This window comes from Natator depressus, chromosome 5 (assembly GCF_965152275.1).
Source record: "Natator depressus isolate rNatDep1 chromosome 5, rNatDep2.hap1, whole genome shotgun sequence".
Classification (NCBI taxonomy): domain Eukaryota; kingdom Metazoa; phylum Chordata; order Testudines; family Cheloniidae; genus Natator; species Natator depressus.
The window spans coordinates 10,263,590-10,290,163 of NC_134238.1; the positions used below are offsets into that span (position 1 = coordinate 10,263,590).

General features: G+C 41.9%; 1 protein-coding gene across 2 annotated transcripts in view; it reads right to left on the reverse strand.

Moving 5' to 3' along the window:
* Nucleotides 1-4,170: 4,170 nt before the first annotated feature.
* RIT2 (Ras like without CAAX 2) overlaps nt 4,171-26,574 on the reverse strand; it is a 262,487-nt gene continuing 240,083 nt past the window's right edge. Inside the window, exons 5-6 of one of the 2 annotated variants that reach the window (XM_074952304.1) lie at nt 14,089-14,328; nt 4,171-11,839 (exon numbers count right to left, since the gene is read on the reverse strand). In XM_074952304.1, the coding sequence (XP_074808405.1) occupies nt 14,101-14,328 (228 nt within the window). In that variant the 3' untranslated portion in view covers nt 4,171-11,839; nt 14,089-14,100. Of the gene's footprint in view, nt 14,329-26,574 lie in introns of both variants that reach the window. The other variant, XM_074952303.1, reaches the window with a different exon arrangement.

Below are 26,574 nucleotides of genomic sequence, written 5' to 3' on the forward strand. Positions count from 1 at the left end.
AAGTAACACTGGCAAGGAGGCTGGATGACTTAGTCATATAGAGAGATTCTCCCTCTCAGTTACTGGTATAAAATAGTCCAAACTGGTGGATTCCCACAGTGACTTTAAATGTTGGATGACCAGTGTGAAATCAATTGATGGACTGCAGTTCACCCCTAAAAGACAGGTCTCCTCATCTCATATCACTATTACAGGTGGCACCAACTGATACCTTTAGTTGCTGTCTTGGCAGAGTCATAGGCCAGATAGTGATGCTCTTGCTCATATTGAATTGTTTGTTTACCTTATGCCACGAGAAGTCCCACTGAAGTTAATGGGGCCACTTGTGGAATGAAATACTACTCCTTGTGAGTAATTTAGCTCACAGAGGTTGTAATACTCTTTCAAAGCTGGGGAAGAAGGCAGGGGAAGGTATTAATAGAGTAGTAAGTACCAGTATGGGGATGCTTTCACTAGTGATGCCCATCTTGCACATGTTCCATGCATGCCTCTGTACCTGTGTGACAAAGGGCCTAAATGATGGGGGGAAAGTTTTTCATGCAGGAAAACTTCAAAAATTGGGGTTTGGTTCCTTCCTTCAGTGTCAGCAATGCTTTCTGTAAATAACCCCAGCCTCACAATTCTTTATTTTGTGTGTACATTATTTTCCCTAAGAAAAGTGATGATGGGACATCAGATTTGTGTGGATTGTAGGTACCTTTGGAGCCAAAGGGGGTGATGTCATTAAATAAGAAGTGTGATTCTACAGACAGAGCAGGCTTCAGTGTTACTGGCCCAGCATCATCCATGAAGAACACATTTATGGGAAAACCAAAATTATGCCTATATTCCATCTTGTCTTACAGCCCCTTCCAGAGATAATGACTTCATAGCCGGATACAGCATGTGATCTGCCAAAGCTGGGGAAAAGGGTAATAAATTTTCATATATTACATATGATATATTATATATGTAAAAGACACCATGGATCCATTTGAAAAGTCATATTATTTTATTTTATTATTAACGTCCTTTATTATACCCCTGGAGGAAGCTGAATTACCCTCCAACTGCAGCACGGACTGACAGTGGAGTAAATTATAGTGGCCATCTTCATGGGACTGTAGGTACCGCAGCACAATAAAATTACCTGTTTCCTTCCTGAAATCTCCCAAACATGATTAGGGGACAAGAAAGAGTAGTCAGACACGGAGAAGTCTTCAGAGGCAGAGCTGCTGATTTCTAAGTCTATCAACCAGGTCTGACAGCTAAATACAACTTCTCCTCTGATGGAGGCATAATGACTAATTAGGAAAAGAAGCAGCACCAGTTCTCTCATTCAGTTATGACTTATATTATTTTCACTGACTATAACCTCCATAAGCTCTGCTCAATTAGCTGAGGTTAAGTATTACAGATCATTGAGAAATCAGATGATTGTAAATCAGGATGACATTTTCATTATAGAGGGGAAAGATATCCATGTATTTAAGGGCTGGAAGTCGGAGTCAGGTGATCTGTGACATTACACCACAGACTTGCTGTCTGTACAGTGGGCAAGTCACTTAAGGCCAGTTTTTCAAAAGCATTTAGGTGCCTAAAGATGCAGATAGACTCCTAATGGGATTTTCAAAAGTGCTAAACTGGTTAGGCACCTGGCTCCCATTGAAATGTCCATCTCATCTGTAGGGACCGAAATACCTTTGAAAATCTGGTTCTTAAGGCCTGATTTTCAGCGATGTGGGAAATCAGCCCACATACTTGGTCTTGGTTTCTATGTCTGTGTCTCAGTGTATCTTTCTATGTGGTCACCTATGCATGCAATGACACTCGCCTGCACAAAGTCCAGTATCTGGGCTATTCACAGAGGTGTCCTCTTACTTATTGTCTCACTGTTTCCTTGTGCTCCCCAAATCTATTTGATGCAGCCTGCTGTTGTCTCTCAGCACCTACTTAGGACCTGTAAGCATCTAGGGTATGTTTAGCTACATGCCACAGTGGCAGGCTCTGGCACGGGTAGGCAGCAGGGAAAGGCTCCAGCACTTGGGAGGCAGCAGGACACTACACTGCTGAAAATAGCAGTTTAGACAAGGAAGGCACTGCTTGGGCATATAGTCATGTAGAGTATATACCGTACAGTTCTGGCATATCCATATGCCACTCGCCTAAGTAGGGCCTCCTCATCTACACTGCTATTCATACCAGTGTGACCTGGGCAGGCGGTCTCTGTACGCTACACTCCACCGAAGTGTAGACCTACCTTTAGCTTATAAGCTCTTTGAGATGGGACTATGTCTTCGTTTATATATTTGTACAGTGTCTATCACAATAAGACTTTGGTCCTATGGGCGCTTTGGAAATACAAATAATTAAAGATTTATAAGACTACCTAGTGTGAGAGCTGCCTTTAAATGTAAGAGACAGTGAACAAAAACTACAACTGACTTTGACTAAGTTCATTCCTTCTCCATCACAGTCCTAAAGTGGAAACACAGCCTTATTATTAGGCACGGAAGGATGAGCTTTTTATCAGTCAACATCAATTTCACAGGCATGGGCAGTGGGTGAAGCTTCCCCTTGGGGAGGCTAGCCCCTTGCCCTGACTCTACTGGCCAAGGCCCTGGCCCCACTTACTCCTTCCCCCTCCCCCCCTCATTGCAGCCTCGAGACCGGATAAGCTCTGTGCCACCAGTGCAGCCCTGGAGCTGTGACGGGGAGCAAGTGCTTCTCCAGCCTGGGGCTGTGGTGGTAGGACATTTTTCAGGGGCCTCCAAATCCGCCACTGCCCTCAGGTCCCCCTGGCAGCATGAGTTTTCGGGAGGGTTAGCCTCCCATACCCTCCATTATGTGCTGCCCATGTTCACTGTACGCACAAACTGATGACAAAATATTTCCATCATTAATGATGAAAATTTACAGAGAGACAAAGTAGGAAAAAAGTTGTTTGAGAGCTTAGAAGAGTTTGATTTAAGGATATTTACATGATATATTTTGACACGTGATGTTGACAATTTGTGTTGTAATGGTTATAAGGCATTAACTTTTTGAGTCTTAACATCTAATATCATTAAGTAATTACTGGCTGAGCCCCCTATTGTCTGACCCCCCCATAATTTCATGCAACTGTGAAAAAATAAATTAATACAAGTAGAAAAATGCTTTAAAATAAACATGGATATTCTCTGTCAAAATTATTTTTTTTAAAATTCTGCCATGCCTACTGTGAGGGAAAATTAATAGAACATAAAACTCAGGTCAAGGCCTTGACTTTGGTCAAGCTTGCCTCCAGGCTGTAAACTGAGATCCTGCTTGCTTATGTGTGTCAAGGGGTAGGAGAAGTCACAGTGGAAAGTCCCCAAAACGGAAAAATGGTTTTCTGTGCATAAGGGGCATGAAGGGGCAGGATGGAAAAGTCCCCAGACAGAACATATTTGCAATAGTCAAGATTATGAAATATATAACAACAGTTGTGTTAGAAAGGTCGCTGACCGCAAAAGAAAAGAGTGAATAACAGGAAGGGCCTAGTGGGGGAGACACTTGTTTTTGCTTTTGACCAGTGTTAAGTTTGCAATGTATTCCAAATAAGGTAATTAATATGGAAGTATGTGTAATTTGTCTCTGGTTTTAAGCTTTAAAAAGCTGTGTGTGCTTTGCATCGAGGGGCAGCTACTTAGAGCTGTTACCCCCCTGCGCTTGTAATCAATAAAGGAGCCTCAGGCTTGTTCCGATCCAAACACAACGCATGGTTAATTTTTCCACGACACTACTCATTATACTAAACCAGATCTACAAAGTGTTTGCTCTACTGGCAAATGCACTGGGATAAGACCTGGTTGAAAAAGTTTTCAATGAAACATTTTTAAATTATTATTATTGGTAAAACTTGGCCTTTCAGCAAAGTGGATTTTCAAGGAAACTATTTCTATTTTCATTGAAAATGTTCAGATTTGCCAAAAAAAGTGTGTTTTTGTTTGCTTTTTTTAATAAAACCCCACAAAATTTCAAAGAAAAATGATGTTGATTAAAATGAAAATTTAACAGGGATACATAGCCTTTCAATGACCTCTCAAATCACATGAGCAGGATCTACAAGGAAGGGGACAGGTTTCTATCAACAAATGTTTTAAAAGATCAGGAGATAACAGACACAACTTTCATTACTTTGTTTCATGGAAATTGTGATCTTTATTTTTAACACAATCTCTGCATGCTTTACCTGTAAAATTTATAAATAAAATCCATTTCAAAAAAAGGAAATTAAAAAAAAAAGGTAACAAGACTCTTCTATTTCATGGCTGTTTTATTAAACTATAAGACCTATCCAAATGATTGGTAAAAGGATTCCTTTGGACAGTCAAGGCTTGTGAATAAACAGTATCTGATAGCATGCAGTTCTGTAGTTTGTAGAGGGCTGGATTGTGCACTACATATGCTGCTCCATACTAAGGCTTGTACAGAGCTGCACTGCCCAGTGAGAGCTCTAGGCAGCTTTGCGTTTCCCTAGCTCCTTGCTGTGCAGGAATATATGGCTGCTTCACTATCCCTTAACAGAGAGTGCAATGTACACTCCACTGTGACCAACTATCTCTGCAGACTGGTAGGGAGGGGAGACAGAGCCTTGGCCCTGCCCCTTTGGGATAGCTAGCCATGCCTGACTTCTGAATCCTTGCCCTGCCCTTCCACCAAAAAGGACTACAGCTGTGCCAAGGCTGTCCATCATGGGGCAAAGAAGGGAGGCCTTTGTATTCCTCCTGGCTTTGTGCCCATGCACATACATACAGATGCTGAGCACAACCTAGCATTTAACCTGCAAATGTATGTAAAGTTGAAGGTCAAATCCTAAAGTCCTTAGCTACTAGTCCTTATAGAGGCAAAACTCCCATTGAAGCGAATGTCACCCTTTCATCCCTGTGCTGGAGCAGAGCCCCGTGTAATAACACAAAGAAGGCAACATGTACATCCATTTTTCTGGAGCTGATGAGGACTTATTAAGCATTGGGTGCAGGTTCTACCCATCCCATCTGGAGACTAACCAGGGCACAAGAATGTCTTGGCCATATAGGTGAGTGGCAGACACCACTGATTTGGTCAACTTAATGTACTCTCTCTACATACATACACATCATACATAATTTGAAAACATAATATGTCTATTTTAAGATGGTATATGATGTGGAGCTACCAAATGGTGCTATTAACATAAAAAATAGGGATAAACAAGTGACACCATCAACATGTTAAAATAACTACTTTGAAATATTTGTCTTTGTTTCTGTTAGTTTACTGAGTCTATGTCATTTCAAGAGATATGATTGGATATTTTTTGTGACCTGAAAGCAACATAACAATCTAAAGGGTAAAATAAAATATAATAATAAATGTGTACAGATATTATTGCAATGTAATAGTGCTGATGATACTATCATCATTATCATCTTGTTCATCATTATGATCTTTGTCAAGAGTGTGTGGGTTACCACAGTTTTCATTGTCTCAGCATGTACACAGTTCTGAGGAGCGAAGATTTTTCTGACTACAAACAGTGGATTGTGTAGAAACCCTTATTGATATAGGCACAAATAAGGTCCTGTAGAAGCCAAGATGCCACTGGGCCCTTGAAGAATACAGGAAGTAGTTCATCATCCACATTTTCCATCTATATTGAAGTGATGATCCTATACCTGGTTTACCTGTGCATGAAGACATCAAAATCTTTGATTGACCAGATGCTCTTTTGAAATGCTCTTCAAAATGGTCCTCACATGGTGGACGTTTGGCTAGTGACTTGTCCATTTTGATGGCTAGATTGAGGTGCAAGCCATTCAGGTTCTGTGGGACTCCTTTTCTTTCTTGGTTTGCTCATACAGCACTGCTACCAACCTCCTTGCTTTAGAAATTTCAGCTTGTTAGTCCCTGTCTCCCAATTTGGCAAGATCTCTGAAGCAGTTAGCTCTCTGTATTGTGAAAACATTAAACACCGATTTTTTTCCCAAGTACCAAATAGGAATGATACAGAGTCACATCCTGTTAATGTGTGTAGAGCAGGAAGTAGGTTGCAGAAGTCAGGAGTGAGCGTGTCACAAATTGCACATACACATATGAAGCGACACTTGCCAGTTGTGCTGGTAATTGTGCCTGTTTCAACCCCCATGTTACCTATGTGCTCCATTTTTTGGAAAGTATTGAACAGCAAGGACCAAAACATCTGTATCAGGTGACCTAATTACTATGGTTCCTTTGACACCAAGAGACCCAAAAGCCATATTGGCACATACAGCATTTGGCAGTAGCCTTGTGCCAAGTACTGTAGAAGTCTTGGGTTTCTTCACCTCCTCCACTGGTGATGGACTTCACCACTGGAAAAGCCTTCACAAGAAGGAGTGTTTGTGTTGCGTGTGCTCCTACATTCTCAAGTGCATTTTGAACCATATATCCACAGAGCAATTTTACAAGTGACTGCTTGTTGGATGCCATGTTTAGAAACTTGGTATTTCTTCCATCTAACCTTAGATCTTGTCTGGCATTATCTTTCTATAGTTTTCACAGAGTGTAATTCAGGGTAAAATGGGTTTGCTGTATTGTTGGTTACATGATTGTTAAGAGCTGTAACATGCTTTTAATCCCTCTTCAGTGCTGAGGTAAAGACTTGTTTGTGGACTTTGTCTCCACTACTTCTTGTTAGGTCACTTCTTAAAAAGGCTAATGTAGTGCCCATCTTTAAAAAAGGGAAGAAGGAGGATCCTGGGAACTACAGGTCAGTCAGCCTCACCTCAGTCCCTGGAAAAATCATGGAGCAGGTCCTCAAGGAATCAATTCTGAAGCACTTAGAGGAGAGGAAAGTGATTGGAAACAGTCAGCATGGATTCACCAAGGGCAAGTCATGCCTGACTAATCTAATTGCCTTCTATGACAAGATAACTGGTTCTGTGGATGAAGGGAAAGCAGTGGACGTGTTGTTCCTTGACTTTAGCAAAGCTTTTGACACGGTCTCCCACAGTATTCTTGACAGCAAGTTAAAGAAGTATGGGCTGGATGAATGGACTATAAGGTGTATAGAAAGTTGGCTAGATTGTCGGGCTCAACGGGTAGTGATCAATGGCTCCATGTCTAGTTGGCAGTCGGTATCAAGTGGAGTGCCCCAAGGGTCGGTCCTGGGGCCGGTTTTGTTCAATATCTTCATAAATGATCTGGAGGATGGTGTGGATTGCACCATCAGCAAGTTTGCAGATGACACTAAACTGGGAGGAGAGGTAGATACGCTGGAGGGTAGGGATAGGATACAGAGGGACTTAGACAAATTGGAGGATTGGGCCAAAAGAAATCTGATGAGGTTCAACAAGGACAAGTGCAGAGTCCTGCACTTAGGACGGAAGAATCCAATGCACCGCTACAGACTAGGTAGCAGTTCTGCAGAAAAGGACCTAGGGATTACAGAGGACGAGAAGCTAGAACAGTGTGTCCTTGTTGCCAAGAAAGCCAATGGCATTTTGGGATATATGAGTAGGGGCATTGCCAGCAGATCGAGGGACATGATCATTCCCCTCTATTCGACACTGGTGAGGCCTCATCTGGAGTACTGTGTCCAGTTTGGGGCCCCACACTACAAGAAGGATGTGAAAAAATTGGAAAGAGTCCAGCGGAGGGCAACAAAAATGATTTGGGGACTGGAACACATGAGTTATGAGGAGAAGCTGAGGGAACTGGGGATGTTTAGTCTACGGAAGAGAAGAATGAGGGGGGATTTGATAGCTGCTTTCAACTACCTGAAAGGGGCTCTAGACTGTTCTCAGTGGTAGCAGATGACAGAACAAGGAGTAATGGTCTCAAGTTGCAGTGGGGGAGATTTAGGTTGGATATTAGGAAAAACTTTTTCACTAGGAGGGTGGTGAAACTCTGAAATGCGTTACCTAGGGAGGTGGTGGAATCTCCTTCCTTAGATGTTTTTAAGGTCAGGCTTGACAAAGCCCTGGCTGGGATGATTTAATTGGGGATCGGGCCTGCTTTGAGCAGGGGGTTGGACTAGATGACCTCCTGAGGTCCTTCCAACCCTGATATTCTATGATTGTATGATTAATCTCATAGCTTTTGCATATTTACTCAGGACATCTCTTGTGAGGGTCCATCTGACAAAGGCTGGCTTCTTTCTTGTCAGGCTTACAATCCCACTGTTGCCATCTGAGTTTTTGATGACAGTTTTCTCTGTTTTCATGTCACCTCCAAATTCCACTGAAAGAACCAGGACTCTGACACACAACAAATTCCCCAGGTTCAAAGGCATTGTGTACTTCTTCATGGTGATTTAAATAACCAAGAATGTAGATTGGCAACCACCAAGCATATCTGGGCCTGTTTGCACCAAAGACGCATTGAAGCATGCCATACTGTCTGTGTAGGTGATGTTTCCATTCACGCTCTTGCTCTGCGTGGACATTTAGAAGTAGGATCTAATAACCTGGAGAAAATGAACGCAGAACTTAAATGGAGGAGACTGGGCATAACCCTATGACTGAAATTCCTCCAGTAGTGGTTGCAAATGCTGAGTTACAGCATCATCAAATTCTTTAATGACCTGTTACAAGGACTCAATGTCTTCAGACTCAAACACCTACTGAGTTCATCAGCATTTGCCAGACAATTGCTGGAACTATTTGAGTACCTGCTCCCTGCTGATACTGCTTAACAAATGAATAAAACTTCAGAGCACTCATGGCCTCAAATGCTAGAATCAAGACATGGAGAGCATGGCTAAATTGCTTACCAGGAAGCATTTGCTTTGCAGTACAAGATGCATATACATCAGAATCAACAGGAAGGTCTAGCAATCCAAAATTTCCCAATACATGCGATAAAATGATGTGAAAAACCACCCAGGCAAATCACATTGGTCCCAAGTTCATTTGTGAGAGTCTATTTCATTTTCTGAACAACAGCAGGCAGCTGCTGATCCATGGTCTGAATAGCATGCTGCTATCCTAAAGCCTCCGAAATTTCCTTATGTTTCAGCATGTCGGATAGACTGGCCATATCAGCTGGTTTGGCATCCACAATAGGTGCATATGCAACTGCTGTGTATGTGTTCTTCTTTGTTGCAAGATTGTGGTTGGAACCAGTCCAAAATGGAATCATCTGAGTGTGAACAATATCAGTGTCCTCTCATACTGGCATATATCACAAGCTAATAGTCTCAAAAAACACCAGGAGAAATCTTGGAAAGCATTTATATGTAGTTGACAAGAGTTTATTTTCTCAAGTACTTTTTCATGGCAAGTCAGTTCTGGACATGTTCTAAATTTTTCAAATGCTGCACACTGCATGCTCTGATTGCCCAGGGAGAGTAAGTGACTTTTCTTTCCCAAACTTCAGTGATATTTCTTGTGATCCTGGACTATCTGCAGATTGTTCTTGAAAACCCACTTTAGTCTTTCCATCAATGATCTCTGTGTTGATGTATATATTATATTCTCCTTCATGGATGAGATTTCCACCAGCATGAAACGGGACAATTCCAGTTGGAATGAACATGCCTCCCTGAAGTCTTTCTACTTCAGTTTTTGCAGCATTAGTGATGAACTGCCTCAGCTCAACATAACTGAGGCAGAATCCATGAAGGTGTAGTACGTCACTTAAATTGGAAAATCCAAAATCATGGTGTAACTGTGTAGCAAGGGTTATGTGCAAAAGTGTAATAATTTTGGAACTGTTAAATACTATGCTCTCCAGAATTGACAGTTGCCCTCTTTGACTGTCTTCTGAAGGATGATATTCATTGCTGTCTGAATTATATGTCTCTATCTATTAACCAAAGGACAAATTCCTGCAGCAGCTGGGGCCCAAAAGAACCAGACCTCTGTTAACGGCAATCACCTGGTTTGGGATGCTATTCAGAGGTTTTGTTTTAGTTAGTTTCAGATGGAACGATTGAAGTGGCATTATACAAAACCACTTGTTCATTTGAAAGCTGTTGACCAGGGTTACTCGCCAAAAGAACATCCATAAAGTGTTTGGATGACTTATATTTCTGCTGCATAGAACAATGGTAGACTTGCCTCATCCATGCGGTTTATGGAATGAAATTGCAGAACCGTGGTGTTTTCAGATGGAACGATTGAAGTGGCATTATACAAAACCACTTGTTCATTTGAAAGCTGTTGACCAGGGTTACTCGCCAAAAGAACATCCATAAAGTGTTTGGATGACTTATATTTCTGCTGCATAGAACAATGGTAGACTTGCCTCGTCCATGCTGTTTATGGAATGAAATTGCAGAACCGTGGTGTTTTTCTAATTTTTCCAGTAATTTGCTTCTGGAGTAGCTTGCAGTTTCTACATCTGAGGGAAATAGGGCTTTATAACTTTGTAGCAGCTTGAACAGCCTTCTTGTTATACATAAGATCATTATCTCTAGTCTCGCTTCAAGCAGCTGATACAATGAGATGTCATAAGGTGACTGTATTGTTGCAGGTTTCAGAGTAGCAGCCGTGTTAGTTTGTATCCGCAAAAAGAAAAGGAGTACTTGTGGCACCTTAGAGACTAACAAATTTATTTGAGCATAAGCTTTTGTGAGCTACAGCTCACTTCACTGGATCCATTCAGTGGAAAATACAGTGGGGAGATTTTATATACACAGAGAACATGAAACAATGGCTGTTACCATACACACTGTAACGCGAGTGATCAGGTAAGGTGAGCTATTACCAGCAGAAGAGAAAAAAACCTTTTGTAGTGATAATCAAGGTGGGCCATTTCCAGCAGTTGACAAGAACATGTGAGGAACAGTAGGGGGTAAAAATAAACATGGGGAAATAGTTTTACTTTGTGTAATGACACATCCACTCCCAGTCTTTATTCAAGCCTAAGTTAATGGTGTCCAGTTTGCAAATTAATTCCAATTCAGCAGTCTCTCAGAGTCTGTTTTTGAAGTTTTTTTGCTGAAGAATTTGTGTTGAAGAACTTTTAGGTCTGTAATCAAGTGACCAGAGAGATCGAAGTGTTCTCCGACTGGTTTTTGAATGTTATAATTCTTGACATCTGATTTGTGTCCATTTATTCTTTTACGTAGAGACTGTCCGGTTTGGTCAATGTACATGGCAGAGGGGCATTGCTGGCACATGATGGCATATATCACATTGGTAGATATGCAGGTGAATGAGCCTCTGATAGTGCGGCTGATGTGATTAGGTCCTATGATGGTGTCCCCTGAATAGATATGTGGACACAGTTGGCAACGGGCTTTGTTGCAAAGATAGGTTCCTGGGTTAGTGCTTCTGTTGTGTGGTGTGTGGTTGCTGGTGAGTATTTGCTTCAGGTTGGGGGGCTGTCTGTAAGCAAGGACTGGCCTGTCTCCCAAGATCTGTGAGAGTGATGGGTCGTCCTTCAGGATAGGTTGTAGATCCTTGATGATGCATTGGAGAGGTTTTAGTTGGGGGCTGAAGGTGATGGCTAGTGGCTTTCTGTTCTTTTCTTTGTTGGGCCTGTCCTGTAGTAGGTAATTTCTGGGTACTCTTCTGGCTCTGTCAATCTGTTTCTTCACTTCAGCAGGTGGGTATTATAGTTGTAAGAACGCTTGATAGAGATCTCGTAGGTGTTTGTCTCTGTCTGAGGGGTTGGAGCAAATGCGGTTGTATCGTAGAGCTTGGCTGTAGACAATGGATCGTGTGGTGTGGTCTGGATGAAAGCTGGAGGCATGTAGGTAAGTGTAGCGGTCAGTAGGCTTCTGGTATAGGGTGGTGTTTATGTGACCATCGCTTATTAGCACTGTAGTGTCCAGGAAGTGGATCTCTTGTGTGGACTGGTCCAGGCTGAGGTTGATGGTGGGATGGAAATTGTTGAAATCGTGTACATTGGCCAAACCGGACAGTCTCTACATAAAAGAATAAATGGACACAAATCAGACATCAAGAATTATAGCATTCAAAAACCAGTCAGAGAACACTTCAATCTCTCTGGTCACTCGATTACAGACCTAAAGTCGCAATATTGGTAACAGCCATTGTTTTATGTTCTCTGTGTATATAAAATCTCCCTACTGTATTTTCCACTGCGTGCCTCGGATGAAGTGAGCTGTAGCGCACGAAAGCTTACGCTCAAATAAATTTGTTAGTCTCTAAGGTGCCACAAGTACTCCTTTTCTTTTTGTATTGTTGCAGTGTAACTAGGTGGTTTTGCTTTAAGATTTGTTTTACTGAAGTAGGAAGAGTGTCATGTTGAGTGATAAACTTCATTCTTAGCAATCAAGTCTTCCACAGATATTCTACACAACATGTCATCATCCTCTTTGAAGTGATGCCTTTCCTAGATTAGCTGCTCTCTCAGATGTTTCCATGTTATGAAGTTTCTTATCTTAATGGTGTGTTTTTCGCAAGCAAACAACACAACTGGGTGTAGAAGTGGAGGATGTACTAGCTCTGGCAGCTATGGAAGCAGGTGAACATGATGCTGTCTGATCAGATTCAGAGTCTGTTTTCTTTCCTGGGTTCAATACAACTCTGACATGTGCCAAATTTAACTTGCTTATGTATGTCTGAAAGCAACCCCTCTGATAGAGTATTGGTGGCACATCAGCTAAAATAGGGAATTAATCCAGTAGGTGCCAATACCATTCATCTCTCCTGCCACTACTGCCAGCATCACAGAATTCTGTCTAGCACTGACGGCTTTTGACAGTTCTGAATTCTTTTGATTTTTCTTGACAAATAGCACATTTCTAAAAGTTTGTGGAAAGCCTTTATTTATTAAGGAGCTTGTATCCTCCATGCCTTCACATACTGTAACCTCCCTGTAGAGGTAAAATTTCCGAAGTATATTCTTAGCAATACCACCCCCACTAGCATAATTTTTTTTCATTTTTTACAAATATTCAGATTTGTGCTATGTTACATATAAACTAGATCTATATGTTAATATCAAAATTGCCATTTTTTGCTGATTGAAACCCACTTTGATTGCAACCCAGTATGAAGAGGTGTATTGTCATCTCTAACACTAATGCCAGCCTGTGCTTAAGTGTCATAGAATGAAAAAAGCTAGTTTCTAGAATATTTCAAAGGATAGTACTGCACACATAGACAATTACAAATTAAAAGCTTCTACCGGGCAGACCAAGATGCTACTTTGTATGTACAAAAGCTTACAAATGGAGAAGCATTAAGTTAGGAATTCACATACATTTCTATCTACCCACTTGGCAGGACAAATTATGGGCATGCAATCTACTGCTACCAGTGCACCACCTTCTGTGTGAGATTGATCACGTCGCATATTTCAACTGAAAATATTCACAACTATTATAATCACTTCTGAGATACTTTGACAATTAAGGATCTGTGATGTGAAAACATTTGATGTTAGTTTATTGCAAAATGTTGATATTCGGCATTTTTGCCACATGCTGAGCAGCTTAATCCGTTCTAAAAAAAATACTTGTCCATGGAAAACCAATAAAATATGTTAATAGATTGTTGTTTGGTGGCTTTGAGCAAGGAACCCCACATTAAGGTGTTGAAATTAACATAAACAGTAAAAGCTGTACTTATAAGCATGTTGCAATGTTGCAGGAACTATGCACAACGTGACACTTTTTCATTTGGGGTACCATTATTTCACCATGCCTACCAGCTTCCGACACCATGTGACAGCTCCACATCATAATTCATCCAATCATACATAAAATAAACTTTCAAATGATATATGAGTTGGATGTTTGTATGGTGGGTACATTAAATTGCCAAACATGGCCCTTTTTGGAGAATTGCTCCATGCTTAAAATACTCTTTCCTATCCTTGATGACCTTGAATACCCCTTGCTGGGGGATCACGCAGGGAAAGGTACAATGTTCACTCTGCTGCCTCTGTATCTTACACAAGAGGGCCTACTGTGCCAAAAGTGAGGGGAAGGGTAACTGACTGTTATGTGGCTCCTTCTGCATTGGCTATTTTGGCATAAAGGGGCTACTGGACAACCATAGATTGGGCCTCATGTAAGTTATTCCTGCATAAGGACTGAATGAAAGCAGAGAAAGGACTCCAGAACTGGGCCCTGACAATGCTGTGTAAATGCTGCCTTAGGAATTGCTACAGATGACTGTGATCAGCTCCCTAAAGGTGGCTTACTGGAAAGTGCCATCAGGTTGTGCTTTCCCTTTTCTTCTTCAAAGATCCTTTCAGCATCTGCCACAGACTGTCCTTCCTCTTCATCTTCTTCTCTGTCAGGGGCAGCGAGGATTCTTTTCTGCGGATTTCCCGCACCAGTCCATGAAAGACGTCATCAATGTAGAAGCGCAGGGCAGCTGAGGTCTCAAAGAAGGAGCAAGAATACTCTCTCGCCAAGCTCATACCTTCTTCAGTCGAGACCTACCAAAAAAAAAAAAAGGCCATTAACAACAACAGGTTAATAAAGTTTGAGGCCAGAAGGGAGCCTTAGATCATCTAGTCTGACCTGTGAATCACAGGAGTGTGACATCCTGGCACCCCTTATTCACCACTGTCATATAATTAGGATATGTTTTGCGCAAAGTTTGCCTTGTGAGGTATCATTCTAAGAGTCTGGATCTGCTAGACATCAATATCTCATTGGATTGTGTGTGCTATCATTAGATGTGAAGTTATGAAGTTTGGCTAGGTATGTGTCACTGAAACCTGTTGAGAGGTTGAAAACACCCCAAAGCCGCCTTTCAGATACAACAGTAACAAGGCCAAACAATGATAATGGCTTATTGAGGAAATGCACACAAGCACAAGAATTGCCCAGGAACTGTGTACAATAAAACCTCTTAGTGATAGCACTACACAAAGGGAACTGTTGGACCCAGGTCACAGCAAAAGAGCTTTCCAGCAAGTGGGAAGAAGACATAAAAGGGGGAAATGACATCATGATGGTACCTCACTCTCCCTACAACAACAAACCTGGAAACACCTGAGGAACGAAGACTGAACTGGGGGAAGCGATGGACCCAAGGCTAGAGGGATTTCTAGTCTGTGTATGAAAACTTGGGAAACCCAAGCTGCAAAGCAAAGGCAGCTTGTGCCTTAAGAATCTGCCAGCCTGTTTATCACTCAGAGTGAGAATTTGCTAATTCATATCCTATCCTAATATGTTAAGCTCAGTTTGTGGTTTTGTTTATTTAATAGGTAATCTGCTTTGATCTGTTTGCTATCACTCATAATAATTTAAAATCTATTTTTTTTAATTAATACAATTATTTTATGATTTAATCCAAACCAGTGGTGACTAAGGTTTCTGGGAAAAATCTCAGTTTGGTTACCACAAGTGTGCATGGCCCTCTTCACATTGGGGGAGAGGTGGACCAGGTATTAAACCCATCTACCGGCCAGATTTAGCCAGGGCAGGACGGTACTGCTCTGCGGTCCTAGGCTGGGAGGCTGCTGGTTAGAGAGCCTGCATGTGACTGCAGCTGGGTGTGGCCCTACCCTTGTAAATGCTGGTGAATGTGCAAGTTTGAAGGGCTTTGCAGCTTGTCACAGAAGCACCGTGTGAGAGGGAGCCCAGACTGGTGGGTCAGAGGGCTCAGTGGTACCCCAGTTCCAGGTGGTACCCCAGGGGAACCCATCACAAGGAGCTCCACCCTTAGGTGGATATGAACCACCAATCTTTTGGTTAATAGCCAAACGTACTAACACATCATGCCACGGAGAGTAGGATGCATCAAAGACTGTCCACAAGCTGTCTGAATATAAGTATTCTATACGTGTATGGCCTCAATCACCACAGTATTTAAGCAACTCGCAAGACCCCTGAAAGGCAGGGAAATGCTATTATCCTCATTTCACATGGGAAACAGAGGCACAGAGAGACTAAAGAATGTACCCGAGATCTGCAGAAGGGCAGGGATGTGGACCTAGGTCTCCTAAGCCCCAGACCAGCATGCAAACCAGTGTTGAGTACTAAGCTGGAAGGGTAAACCTTCAGAATTGAATTCGAATTCAAGGCCAGGAGTCCCAGTTTTTATATTTATTTATATTTAGATATCAGGATTTATTCAAATACGTTTAAAATCATGATAATAAGGTGAGGGCTGTGTGGGACCCCTATCAATATCTAACTAAATCCTAGGTTGTGAGAAATACCAATTTCCTTTGAGTACCTCAGGGCTAAGCCATCTTTTGTTCTTCAGCCCAATCACATTGAGCCAGTGTTTCTGTCACATTTATTAGAGATATAAACCCTCGTGCTTCAGGGTATAAGCAAACCACTTACCGGCTAGCGTTAGAAGGAGACTTTCTTTATGAATAGGTTATTTCATCATTTTCCTATCTTGGGCTTTTTGCACCTTCCTCTGAAGCATTTAGTGCTGATCACTGTCAGAAACAGGACTCTGGACTAGATGGACCAATAGACCGATCCAGCCTGGAAACTAGTCTGTAGCTATCACATCCATGCATGTACTTTTTTCGGAGAGTTGCAGACTTTCGTATTCATCCATAGAGTTTAAGGCCAGAAAGGGACAACAGATCACCTAATCAGACCGCCGACATAAAACAGGCCATAAAATTTTACCCAGATACCCCTGTGTTCAGCCCAGTAATTTGAAACATTAGCAGGATTATACATTATTTTAATCTTAAAGTGATTACAGATATTGTAAAGGTAAGCAAGTCAGTTGTATGCTAACCTAAATGATACTCAATGACACCAAGAAAGAGTGTTACCACTTTAAGACTGCTATAATTGCCCACCTTCTGCAAAAGGAGATGGTAGCAATATGCTCCTTGCTTTTCTCAGGGCAGCTGTGTAAGCAAAATGCATGATTCAGTATGTCTAATGGGCACCATTGAGAAATTGATTGTGTGAATAGAAGACTCTGATGGCCTATTTTGTACTTTTTAATCATTCTCTCATTGTGCCTTGTTCTTGTTGAAGGAGGAATTCACTTTTTTAAAGGCGCTGCAATTCTCTGAGCAAACCCATAAACGGAGCTGTAATTTTATTGAAGATTTTATTTATTACATAAAATAATAATCTTTAAAACCCCTAAAACAGCTATGTTAAACGAATGTTAAGGTTTCAAAGTCAAGCATTCAATCTTGGAAAATGCCTGGTCCATTTCCCTCCACTCCTCTGTCCCTGCCCCCATCCTCTTCATAGTCTTTCTGTGCCCTCCTCCTCGCTTCCCTCATATTTCCTCCTGCCTGGGGTCCATTGAGAGCACAGGAGAGAGTCTCTTCTCTCAGTTCTGCTGCCTGACACCACAGAAGCTCCCACCAGACAAAAGGAACAATGGCAGGAAAAGACCTGCTTAGCTGGAGAATGGAGCATGCTTAGTAATCTCTGTGGGGGTGGTGCATGCTCAGTATAGTTAGCATGGAGCTCAGTAGGGGTGGGGCATATTCAGTAGAGACAGATCGTTTGGAGAATTTTGCTGGAGTTCTCTAATAAACTCAGTGCAGCTAGTTTCACTGGTTTATAACTTGCACAAATTTGATTGGATTTTCAGAGAGATAGCAAAAGTCAGCTCTTTGAGTCCAGGGTGACCCTCGCTACCAGATTTCATGTCCCTGCTTCAAAGCATGGAGGTTAATAAAGCATCATAACAAATGGTTAAATTTTTCAAAATTGGCAACGTATGGCATTTCCCCCTTATTTCATACTCAGGCACTGCTGAACTGTTTTTACTGAAACTTTCCAAGTCTGAGGCAGACTCCCAACCTGGAAAACTTCAGCCCAGTTGGCAAAATTAGAAGTAACTGAAAACAGGGTCTTCAAATGGAAAGTCTGAGCATAACTCTAGAATATCTATATTGTAAATTAATTTATAATTATCTGATTGCTGATGAAATTTTAAACTCCCAGCAATGTGCAGAGGAAAAATGCAAGATTTTTTTTCAAATAATAAATCAGTCATGGGATTGGATGGTTCTGAAGATTAGTAATGAGGTATAAAGCTCCGAATAAAGGCACTGGGGCTCAACATGACTGCAACCGTCAGTCGTCTGTGCATCTCATTTCAGGGGTAGTGACTACATTGTGAGATCAAATCCAGCCCACGTCAGTACTAACCAAAGGTTTGTTAACATCTCACGGTTGCCTGGAGGCCTATATCATGGGATTAGGGGAATCCTAGAATGTAGATCTGGAATTTACTAGAGGCAGCCCTGATCTGTTGGGAAGGGAGAAAATTGCAGAATATGTTCCCTGGGAGATGGAGCTTGTAACTCCTCTAGGGAGGGTACGCTGTTTGGTTGATGAACTTGTTATGATTTGCCAGAGAAAAATTCTGGTCATACTGGAGAAAGTATGGGTGAAGGCTTGTGCCGTAGCTGATGAAATTTACAGATTTATAGATTCCAAAGCCAGAAGGGACAACTGTGATCATCTAGTCTGACTTCCTGTACAATCCATCAACCTTTCCCAAATCCATTCCTAGAGCACACAAAACACATCCAATCTTAGTTTAAAAATGGTCAGTAATGGAGAATTCACCATGATTCTTGCTTAATTGTTCCAATGGTTAATCACTCTCACTGTTAAAAATGTACACCTTATTTCCAGTCTGAATTTGTCTAGCTTCAACTTCCAGCCATTGGATCTTGATAATCTGAAAATTTCATTTTTCTGTGCTAGATTGAAGAGTCCATTATTAAAAATTTGTTTCCCATGTAGGTACTTCTAGACTGTAATCAAGTTGCCCCTTATCTTTCTGTTTGTAAAGCTAAATAGATTGAGCTCGTTCAGTCTATCACGGTAAGGCAAGTTTTTTCATCCTTTATTCATTCTCATGGCTTTTCTCTGAACCCTCTCCAATTTATCAACATCCATCTTAAATTGTGGACACTAGAACTGGACACTCCAGCAGCAGTCACACCAGTTCCAAATACAGAAGTAAAATAACCTCTCTACTCCTACTTGAGATTCTCCTGTTCATGCATCCAAGGATTGCATTAGCCCTTTTGGCCACAGCATCACCCTGGGAGCTCGTGTTCAGCTCATTATCCACCATGATTCTTAAATCTTTTCCAGAGTCACTGTTTCCCAGGCTAGAGTCCCCCATTGTGTAAGAATGGCCTACTTTTTTTGTTCCTAGATGTATCCATTTACAGTTAGCCGTATTAAAACACATATTGTTTTGCTTGAGTCCGGCTTACCAAGAAATCTAGGTCATTCTGTATTAGTGACCTGTCCTCCTCTTCATTATTTACTAGTCTCCCAACTTTTGTGTTATCTGCAAACTTCGTCAGCAATGATTTTATATTTTCTTCCAGGTTATTGATAAAAATGTTAACTAGCATAGGACCAAGAACAGATCTCTGTGGGATCCCACTAGAAACACACCTGCCTGATGATGAGTCCCCATTTACAATTACATGTTGAAACCTATCAGTTAGACAGCTTGTAATCCATTCAGGTATGCCAACGTAATTGTATATCATTCTAGGGTTTTTTTAATCAAAATGTCATGAGGTACCGAGACAAATGCCTGATAGAAATCTAAAGACATGTCTACATGGCAATTAGAAATCCGTGTCAGGCCCATGCCAGCTTACTCAGGCTCATGGGGCTCAGGCTAAGGATATGTGTAATTGGGTGTAGATGTTCGGGCTCAAGCTGGGACCATTCCACCTTTCAGGGTCCAAGAGCTGGGCTCCACTCCAAGCCCAAATGTCTCCACTGCAATTAAACAGCCTCTTAGCCCAAGCCCGTGAGCCTGTGTCAGCTGGCATGGGCCAGCCGTGGGTTTATAATTGCAGTGTAGATATACCCCAATTATATTACCTCCACTATTCCCTTTATCAACCAAACTTGTGATAGCCTAAAAAAAAAAAATCAAGTTAGTTTGACAGATCTATTTTCCATAAACCCACGTTGATTGGCATTAACTATATTATCCTCCTTTAATTCTTTATTAATCAAATCCCAAATCAGCCACTCTGGGATCGATGTCAGACTGACAGGCCTATAATTACCTGCGTTATCTTGTTCACTCTTTTAAAATAATGGCACACTGGAGCCTGGAGGAGTATGTGAGGGACAATGGATAGAAGGGAGGCATAGAGGGAGTAAGGGTGACGGGCTGTTGAAGGCTCCAGGGGCCTGATCCAAATTCTATTTGGGTGAAGTGTGTACAAGTGTTTCTATTGATTTAAACTGGGATTGAATCAGGCCCTATGGCAGCAGCCACAGAGCTGGACTGGACGGAGAACTTGAGCAGCTGAAGATCAGGATTCAACTGAAGAGAGAGTTGGAGGGGTAGGCTGTAGAGGTTGGGGTCAGGGAGCTGAGCTTGCCACTGCCTCACCAGTCACATTAGCAAAGAATGTGGCCCATTTGGGGTGTATGGGTACATAGTTGCTGGTGGGGTCTATGCAGATGTGTGGTCTCCTAAAGTAAAGGGAGCAAAACTGAACTTGGGGAATGTTTGCGTAGCATGACCTCACAATGAAAGGAAATATTTACTGGCTCCAAACAGCATTTTACAGCATTAAAATTCTGTTTGTGGCTTTTGCAAGCTTCCCTCGGAAAATTACAAGTGAGATTAAATGGATTGCTGACAGCATGTGGAGGCGGTGATGGATGAGCTGCCATGTTAATGACAGCCAGCTACGTATTAAGGTCAAGTCCTGCACAACCGAAAGGACAGCATGAAACGCCAAGCTTGGGTGCAGATGGGGAGGCACTGGCAATCACCGGAGCGCATCAGATGAAGAACACCAAAGCATTTGTACTTTGGGATGGAGGGATGAAGAAACAAAATGGATCAATTTTCTACGCATGCCCTTGGGTTGTCAATATGGAGAAAATCTCCTTCAGGATCAGTCTGTGCTGTGTTTAACCTTTTCATCTTTGTCAGAACAGCCGCAGCAGTATCTCAAAGGGTGTTTCATTCAGAGAGTCAGCATTAGCAAAATCAGCAAAATCAGCATGGCAAGGCTGGTGTTGGTCTCCATACTGGAAAGCAATGTCTCTCCCCTCACACACCTCACACCTACAGTGGTGGCGATCAGCACCCTCTGCCTGAGTCATTAGGAGCTCTGGGTTGCCATGGAGAAATTGTATAGGCCACAGGTGAAATGATAATAGTTACAAGGATTCTCCTAAACGTTTGTCACTTAGATTTCCATCCAAGGTGACCTCATTAGCTTTTCAATGGTAAACACAGTGGCAACTACAGACTTAAAAGCTTCATTTAGACTCAGTTTTAGAGTGGTTGCTGCAGGACGTAATGGGCTTTGATGCCAAAACTAAGGAAGAAGGGAAGGCAGGCCGTTCAACTCTGTTCCAAAAGCCTTATCCAAAACCCATTGAATCCAATAGAAAAAATTCTATTGGCTTTGGATCAAGCTCTAAATGGTTGGTATTTTGACAGAAACAAATTATCCTCACTGTAAAATACTGGCTAGTGACAGTCAGAAGGAATTATTCAGCGCAGGACTTGCAGGTTTGGCTCTGAAGCTGCACTGCTCTTCTCTGAACTCCATTCTCCACTACGTCCAAGACAGTGATGAGTACATGGAGCTGGCTGCTGCTCCCTAATACCCAGCCACTCAGTGTTGTCAGAAGTTAGAGCAGCAGGTGGGTGGCTCTAACTTTTGCCACTGGCGTAAGCGCTGCAGTTTAAACCAGAAGGGAATCAGGCCTAGTGGAGTTCAAGCTGACTCACCCCTTTATGCCCTGTAATCTGACCTCTCCTTTCCCTTATACAAAGGTTATGGCAATGACATAGTGTTATAGGAAGCTTTACACTGGCAATGATATGTCCTGCCCAGGTGGAAGTCTCCAAGAGGAATCTCTGGTTGGTTTAAGAATCCAGCCTACTGTGTTCATTGGTTAAATGATATTGCTCACTACATGCTTGTATACCATTGTGATCATTGTGGTATAAGATAGGTAAAACTAGACTGGAGAGGCAAATCGATCAAGCTTTCTTTTTTTTTCTAAATACAAGCAGCACTGACATTATTTACCTACAAATTATTTATGTCCTGGAAGATTAAAAAAAATATTTTAACGCCCCCCCCCCACCAGCATCATTCTCCAGCCATTTACATTTTTAACCATTTCATCATTGCCACTGAGCACTGACAGCCCTCACTAAAATGGGAAAACCAAGATCAAAAGGAAATCAGTTCAAACTGGAAGACATGGCCTACTTTCTGCCCCATCACTCAATGAGCAACATGGGGATAATTTGAGCACATGGCACAAATGCAAGTGCAGAATTTCAAGATACCGACATTACTCTTCAAGCCATTTGGAAGTCTTCAGAGGTAATCAGCTGAGCAAACCTCACTCTCACTTCATTGCAAGCAATTCTGCGGGCTCAGTTTTGCTGGCTTTCTAGATTACAAGGCGCGATGAGATAAAGGCTGCCACACAATTAATCATTATTGGGAGCGCATTACAACTCGTTCTATTGCTTGCTTTCCCCAGACTTACACAAAAGCTGATGTCACATAAGAAGACTGCCCCATTTGTTCCTTTTTTCTGAATGCTAAGTTTGCTGTTTGCATGCGTTAGGAGTATCAGTGATTAGAATGTGACCTTGTTTCAGTTGTATAAATATTGTGTAAGAAATATTCAGGGTCTGATTCTGATCTCATTTACACTGGTGTAAATCAAGAGTAACTCTGCTGAAGTCAGTAGGATTGCACTGGTAGGGCCTGATTTATATCACCCTACCACCTTTTTCACCCAGCTAGGCTGGAGGGCAGGTACAAAGCCCACACAGGCTTTACCAATGGCATAGGAGACCTGTATACCAGGAGTAGACACAGCTCTGAGCTATCTCTATAGGAACCCCCAGTGCAATGGAAATGTCAAGTCAGGCAGGAGGCATGATGGAGGTGGGCCAGGGAAGGAGACATATCAAGACCAGGAAGAGGTATGGTCAAAGTGATATATGTCCAGCAATTCTGCGTCACCTGCAGGTGTGCAGGCTAGCACAGCTATCAATGCCATCCTGGCGTATGCCATGGGCTGCCCCAACCCCTGAATAATGAAGGGCTCAAAATGTCTCCACTGTGCCCCTATACCAGCCCAAGGATAAATGAGGCCCAGAAACACTGCAGCAGGAGGCAGAAAGAAATACACTTCCAAAAGAAGAAAGATGCAACAGAGAAATAACCATGACTTTCAAGGTGCAATCAGCCTCAAATTGCAGGGCTCACACAATTCTCTCATGCTCATCCCCACTGTGGTCCTCTCCACCGCTCAGACCTGCACTAGCCACTGTACAAAAGGAGTCCTCCCCTCCCAGCTATTTTAATTTGTGTTATGAGAAATCATTGTTTTAAATAAAGAGACATAGATGATTTTGAGTGACATGAAATACACAATGCTCCCAGACCGATTGTTAGAACTCGGCAATAATTACTACTCCTTCATTATCACATACATACAGCGATAAATAACTAAATTGGCCTGGTGTTTAATGTAAAGCCAGCTATGGAAACAAGGAATTACCTGCAGGTTTGGCTCTGAAGCTGTAGTTCACTTCTCTGAACTGTATTCCTCTGGCTTTATCTTGTCAACGGCAGAATTGATGGGTAAGGTTAAGGCAACATTATACCAGGATGTAATTCTGGAAAGATGGAGTTGGGACTTGACAAAATAGGATACTCAAAGCCATACTATTTCACATCTTCCATGGGCAGCTCTGTTTCTAATATGAAGAGACTCTGAGGGCTGTTAAATCTTCAGTGTTAATCTTCAAGAAGAATGATTAAGGGTCAGTTGCTCAAAGCGTTTTCACGGATCTCACAATTTTCTAAATTATCCATAATCATTAAAGATGCACTGATTTCAAAGCCTAGCAGAATGTATTGTCAGGCAGAAGAAGGCAGACAAAATAAGATATTTATTTATAGATACTTATTAGAAGTAGGATCTCTCCATTTGTATGAAAATAACTTCAAAGATTAATTTGTTTTTTAGGACTTAAAACCCAAGGAATTTATTCAAATTTTCTTCTAAGCAACAACAAAGTTTTGTTAATTTTTATCATCTGCTGCCAACAGATGGTTACAAAAAAGATTAGCATGTAAAACGAAGGCTGTGAATGTTGCTTATTTAGCCACAATCAGGAAAAATAGAAAACAACAAAAAAGCAAACCCAAGAAAACCCTCAAAGGTGCACTGAGCCAAATTCTGATTCCTGCTAAGGCAGCTTTGCACTGCTTTGGTGGCACAAAGGAACTTTAAAGCCAGTTTAACCAATCCCTTTTATTCTTACCTATCTAAACTTTCAAATCCATAATCATAATTATAATTATTTATGTATTTCATATTTGTATTGCAGGACAATGGCCCTGATTGTGCTAGGCAATGTGCATACCTTTGTAAAGATATGATCTAACCCAATCAAATCTCTCCCTAATTAATATTATGTTATCACTACTGGGAAGACAGGACTAATATGATAGATACCTGAAGAGGAAGAGGGTAATGTATGCATGGAGAACCAGATTGCAGAGGAGGAAGGGGAGTAACAGGAACCGTGTGTGTGTGTTGGGGGGGAGATCTGTAGATGTAATGGAAAATTTGTTTGACTTACATGCCACAAGTCCAGAACTAAAATAATCTCTAGTGCTGGAGTAAGTTCTCTGAGGCCCATATTCAATAAAATACATAAGCACATGTGTCGCTTTAAGCATGTGAATAGTCCTATTGATTTCCCTGGGACTACTCAAATGCTTAAAGTTGTGTACATGCTTAAGTACCTTGCTGAATTAGGGCATTAAACATTAGCCTGGACAGGTCATGATAAAGTCTGTTCAAAATGCAACAAACAGCATTGTGTGTCACCGACATTGCCTGCTGCTTCATCCACTGCATGAAGTGTGGTGCGTATATACCATTCTTTATAGTATTCATAGCTAAGAGCCATCGAAGGCTTGCTTCCAAACAAACAGAGAATATGTTGCTGTGCCTTAGCAATGAAATGGAAAGCACTACAAAACTCTCCCTTTCCCTTCCCACCTTCTCCACATGCTGATCATTTGTTGGGATTCTATCTATTCTGCTGAAGTGGGTATTCTATACAGGGGAGACAGGGAGAGAATTTACAATGGATTTATATAGAACCGGAGTGCAATGGAATAGCCTTTTTTCAGAAATAGTTTGCTAGAGTAAGAAAGCATTGCAAATGTATGAGGTATCAAACTGCCATTATGCACAGGGTACAGAACACATGTTCCATCCTTCAATTTATTACTTGAGCTGCTTTTCAAAGAGAGAATTATTTGCTACAAGTGATGCGGGAGGGTAATTCAGGGAGTAAGCTGTGGGTTGGTTTTCTTCTGGAATGTGTAATTTAATTTTGAGGTTTTATAAATCTCTGAGTTTATTGGGAGGGTTAGTCAGAACCTCTCATTAAGTAGAACACTTGAGTGGTATCTTCATTAAACTAATACCATTGATCTTCCCCAATGATGGTACCAGTTAAGGCAAAATGTCACACTTCGGCAGGATAAGAATTGACAGAAGAAGATTAATGGGAGTTTCACTAGTGTCTTCCCTTTTTATTTCCTTTCCTCCAGGCTGGGGAAAGAAAAGACTAGAAAAGGATCTTTTCTTAGAATCATAGAATCATAGAATATCAGGGTTGGAAGGGACCTCAGGAGGTCATCTAGTCCAACCCCCTGCTCAAAGCAGGACCGATCCCCAATTAAATCATCCCAGCCAGGGCTTTGTCAAGCCTGACCTTAAAAACTTCTAAGGAAGGAGATTCCACCACCTCCCTAGATAACGCATTCCAGTGTTTCACCACCCTCCTAGTGAAAAAGTTTTTCCTAATATCCAACCTAAATCTCCCCCACTGCAACTTGAGACCATTACTCCTTGTTCTGTCATCTGCTACCACTGAGAACAGTCTAGAGCCATCCTCTTTGGAACCCCCTTTCAGGTAGTTGAAAGCAGCTATCAAATCCCCCCTCATTTTTCTCTTCCGTAGACTAAACATCCCCAGTTCCCTCAGCCTCTCCTCATAACTCATGTGTTCCAGTCCCCTAATCATTTTTGTTGCCCTCCGCTGGACTCTTTCCAATTTTTCCACATCCTTCTTGTAGTGTGGGGCCCAAAACTGGACACAGTACTCCAGATGAGGCCTCACCAGTGTCAAATAGAGGGGAACGATCACGTTCCTCGATCTGCTGGCAATGCCCCTACTTATATATCCCAAAATGCCATTGCCTTCTTGGCAACAAGAAGGCAATCGGTTGACTCATATCCAGCTTCTCGTCCACTGTAACCCCTAGGTCCTTTTCTGCAGAACTGCTGCCGAGCCATTCGGTCCCTAGTCTGTAGCGGTGCATTGGATTCTTCCGTCCTAAGTGCAGGACTCTGCACTTGTCCTTGTTGAACCTCATCAGATTTCTTTTGTCCCAATCCTCCAATTTGTCTAGGGCCCTCTGTATCCTATCCCTACCTGCCAGCGTATCTACCTCTTCTCCCAGTTTAGTGTCATCTGCAAACTTGCTGAGGGTGCAATCCACACCATCCTCCAGATCATTTATGAAGATATTGAACAAAACTGGCCCCAGGACCGACCCTTGGGGCACTCCACTTGATACCGGCTGCTAACTAGACATGGAGCCATTGATCACTACCCGTTGAGCCCGACAATCTAGCCAGCTTTCTATCCACCT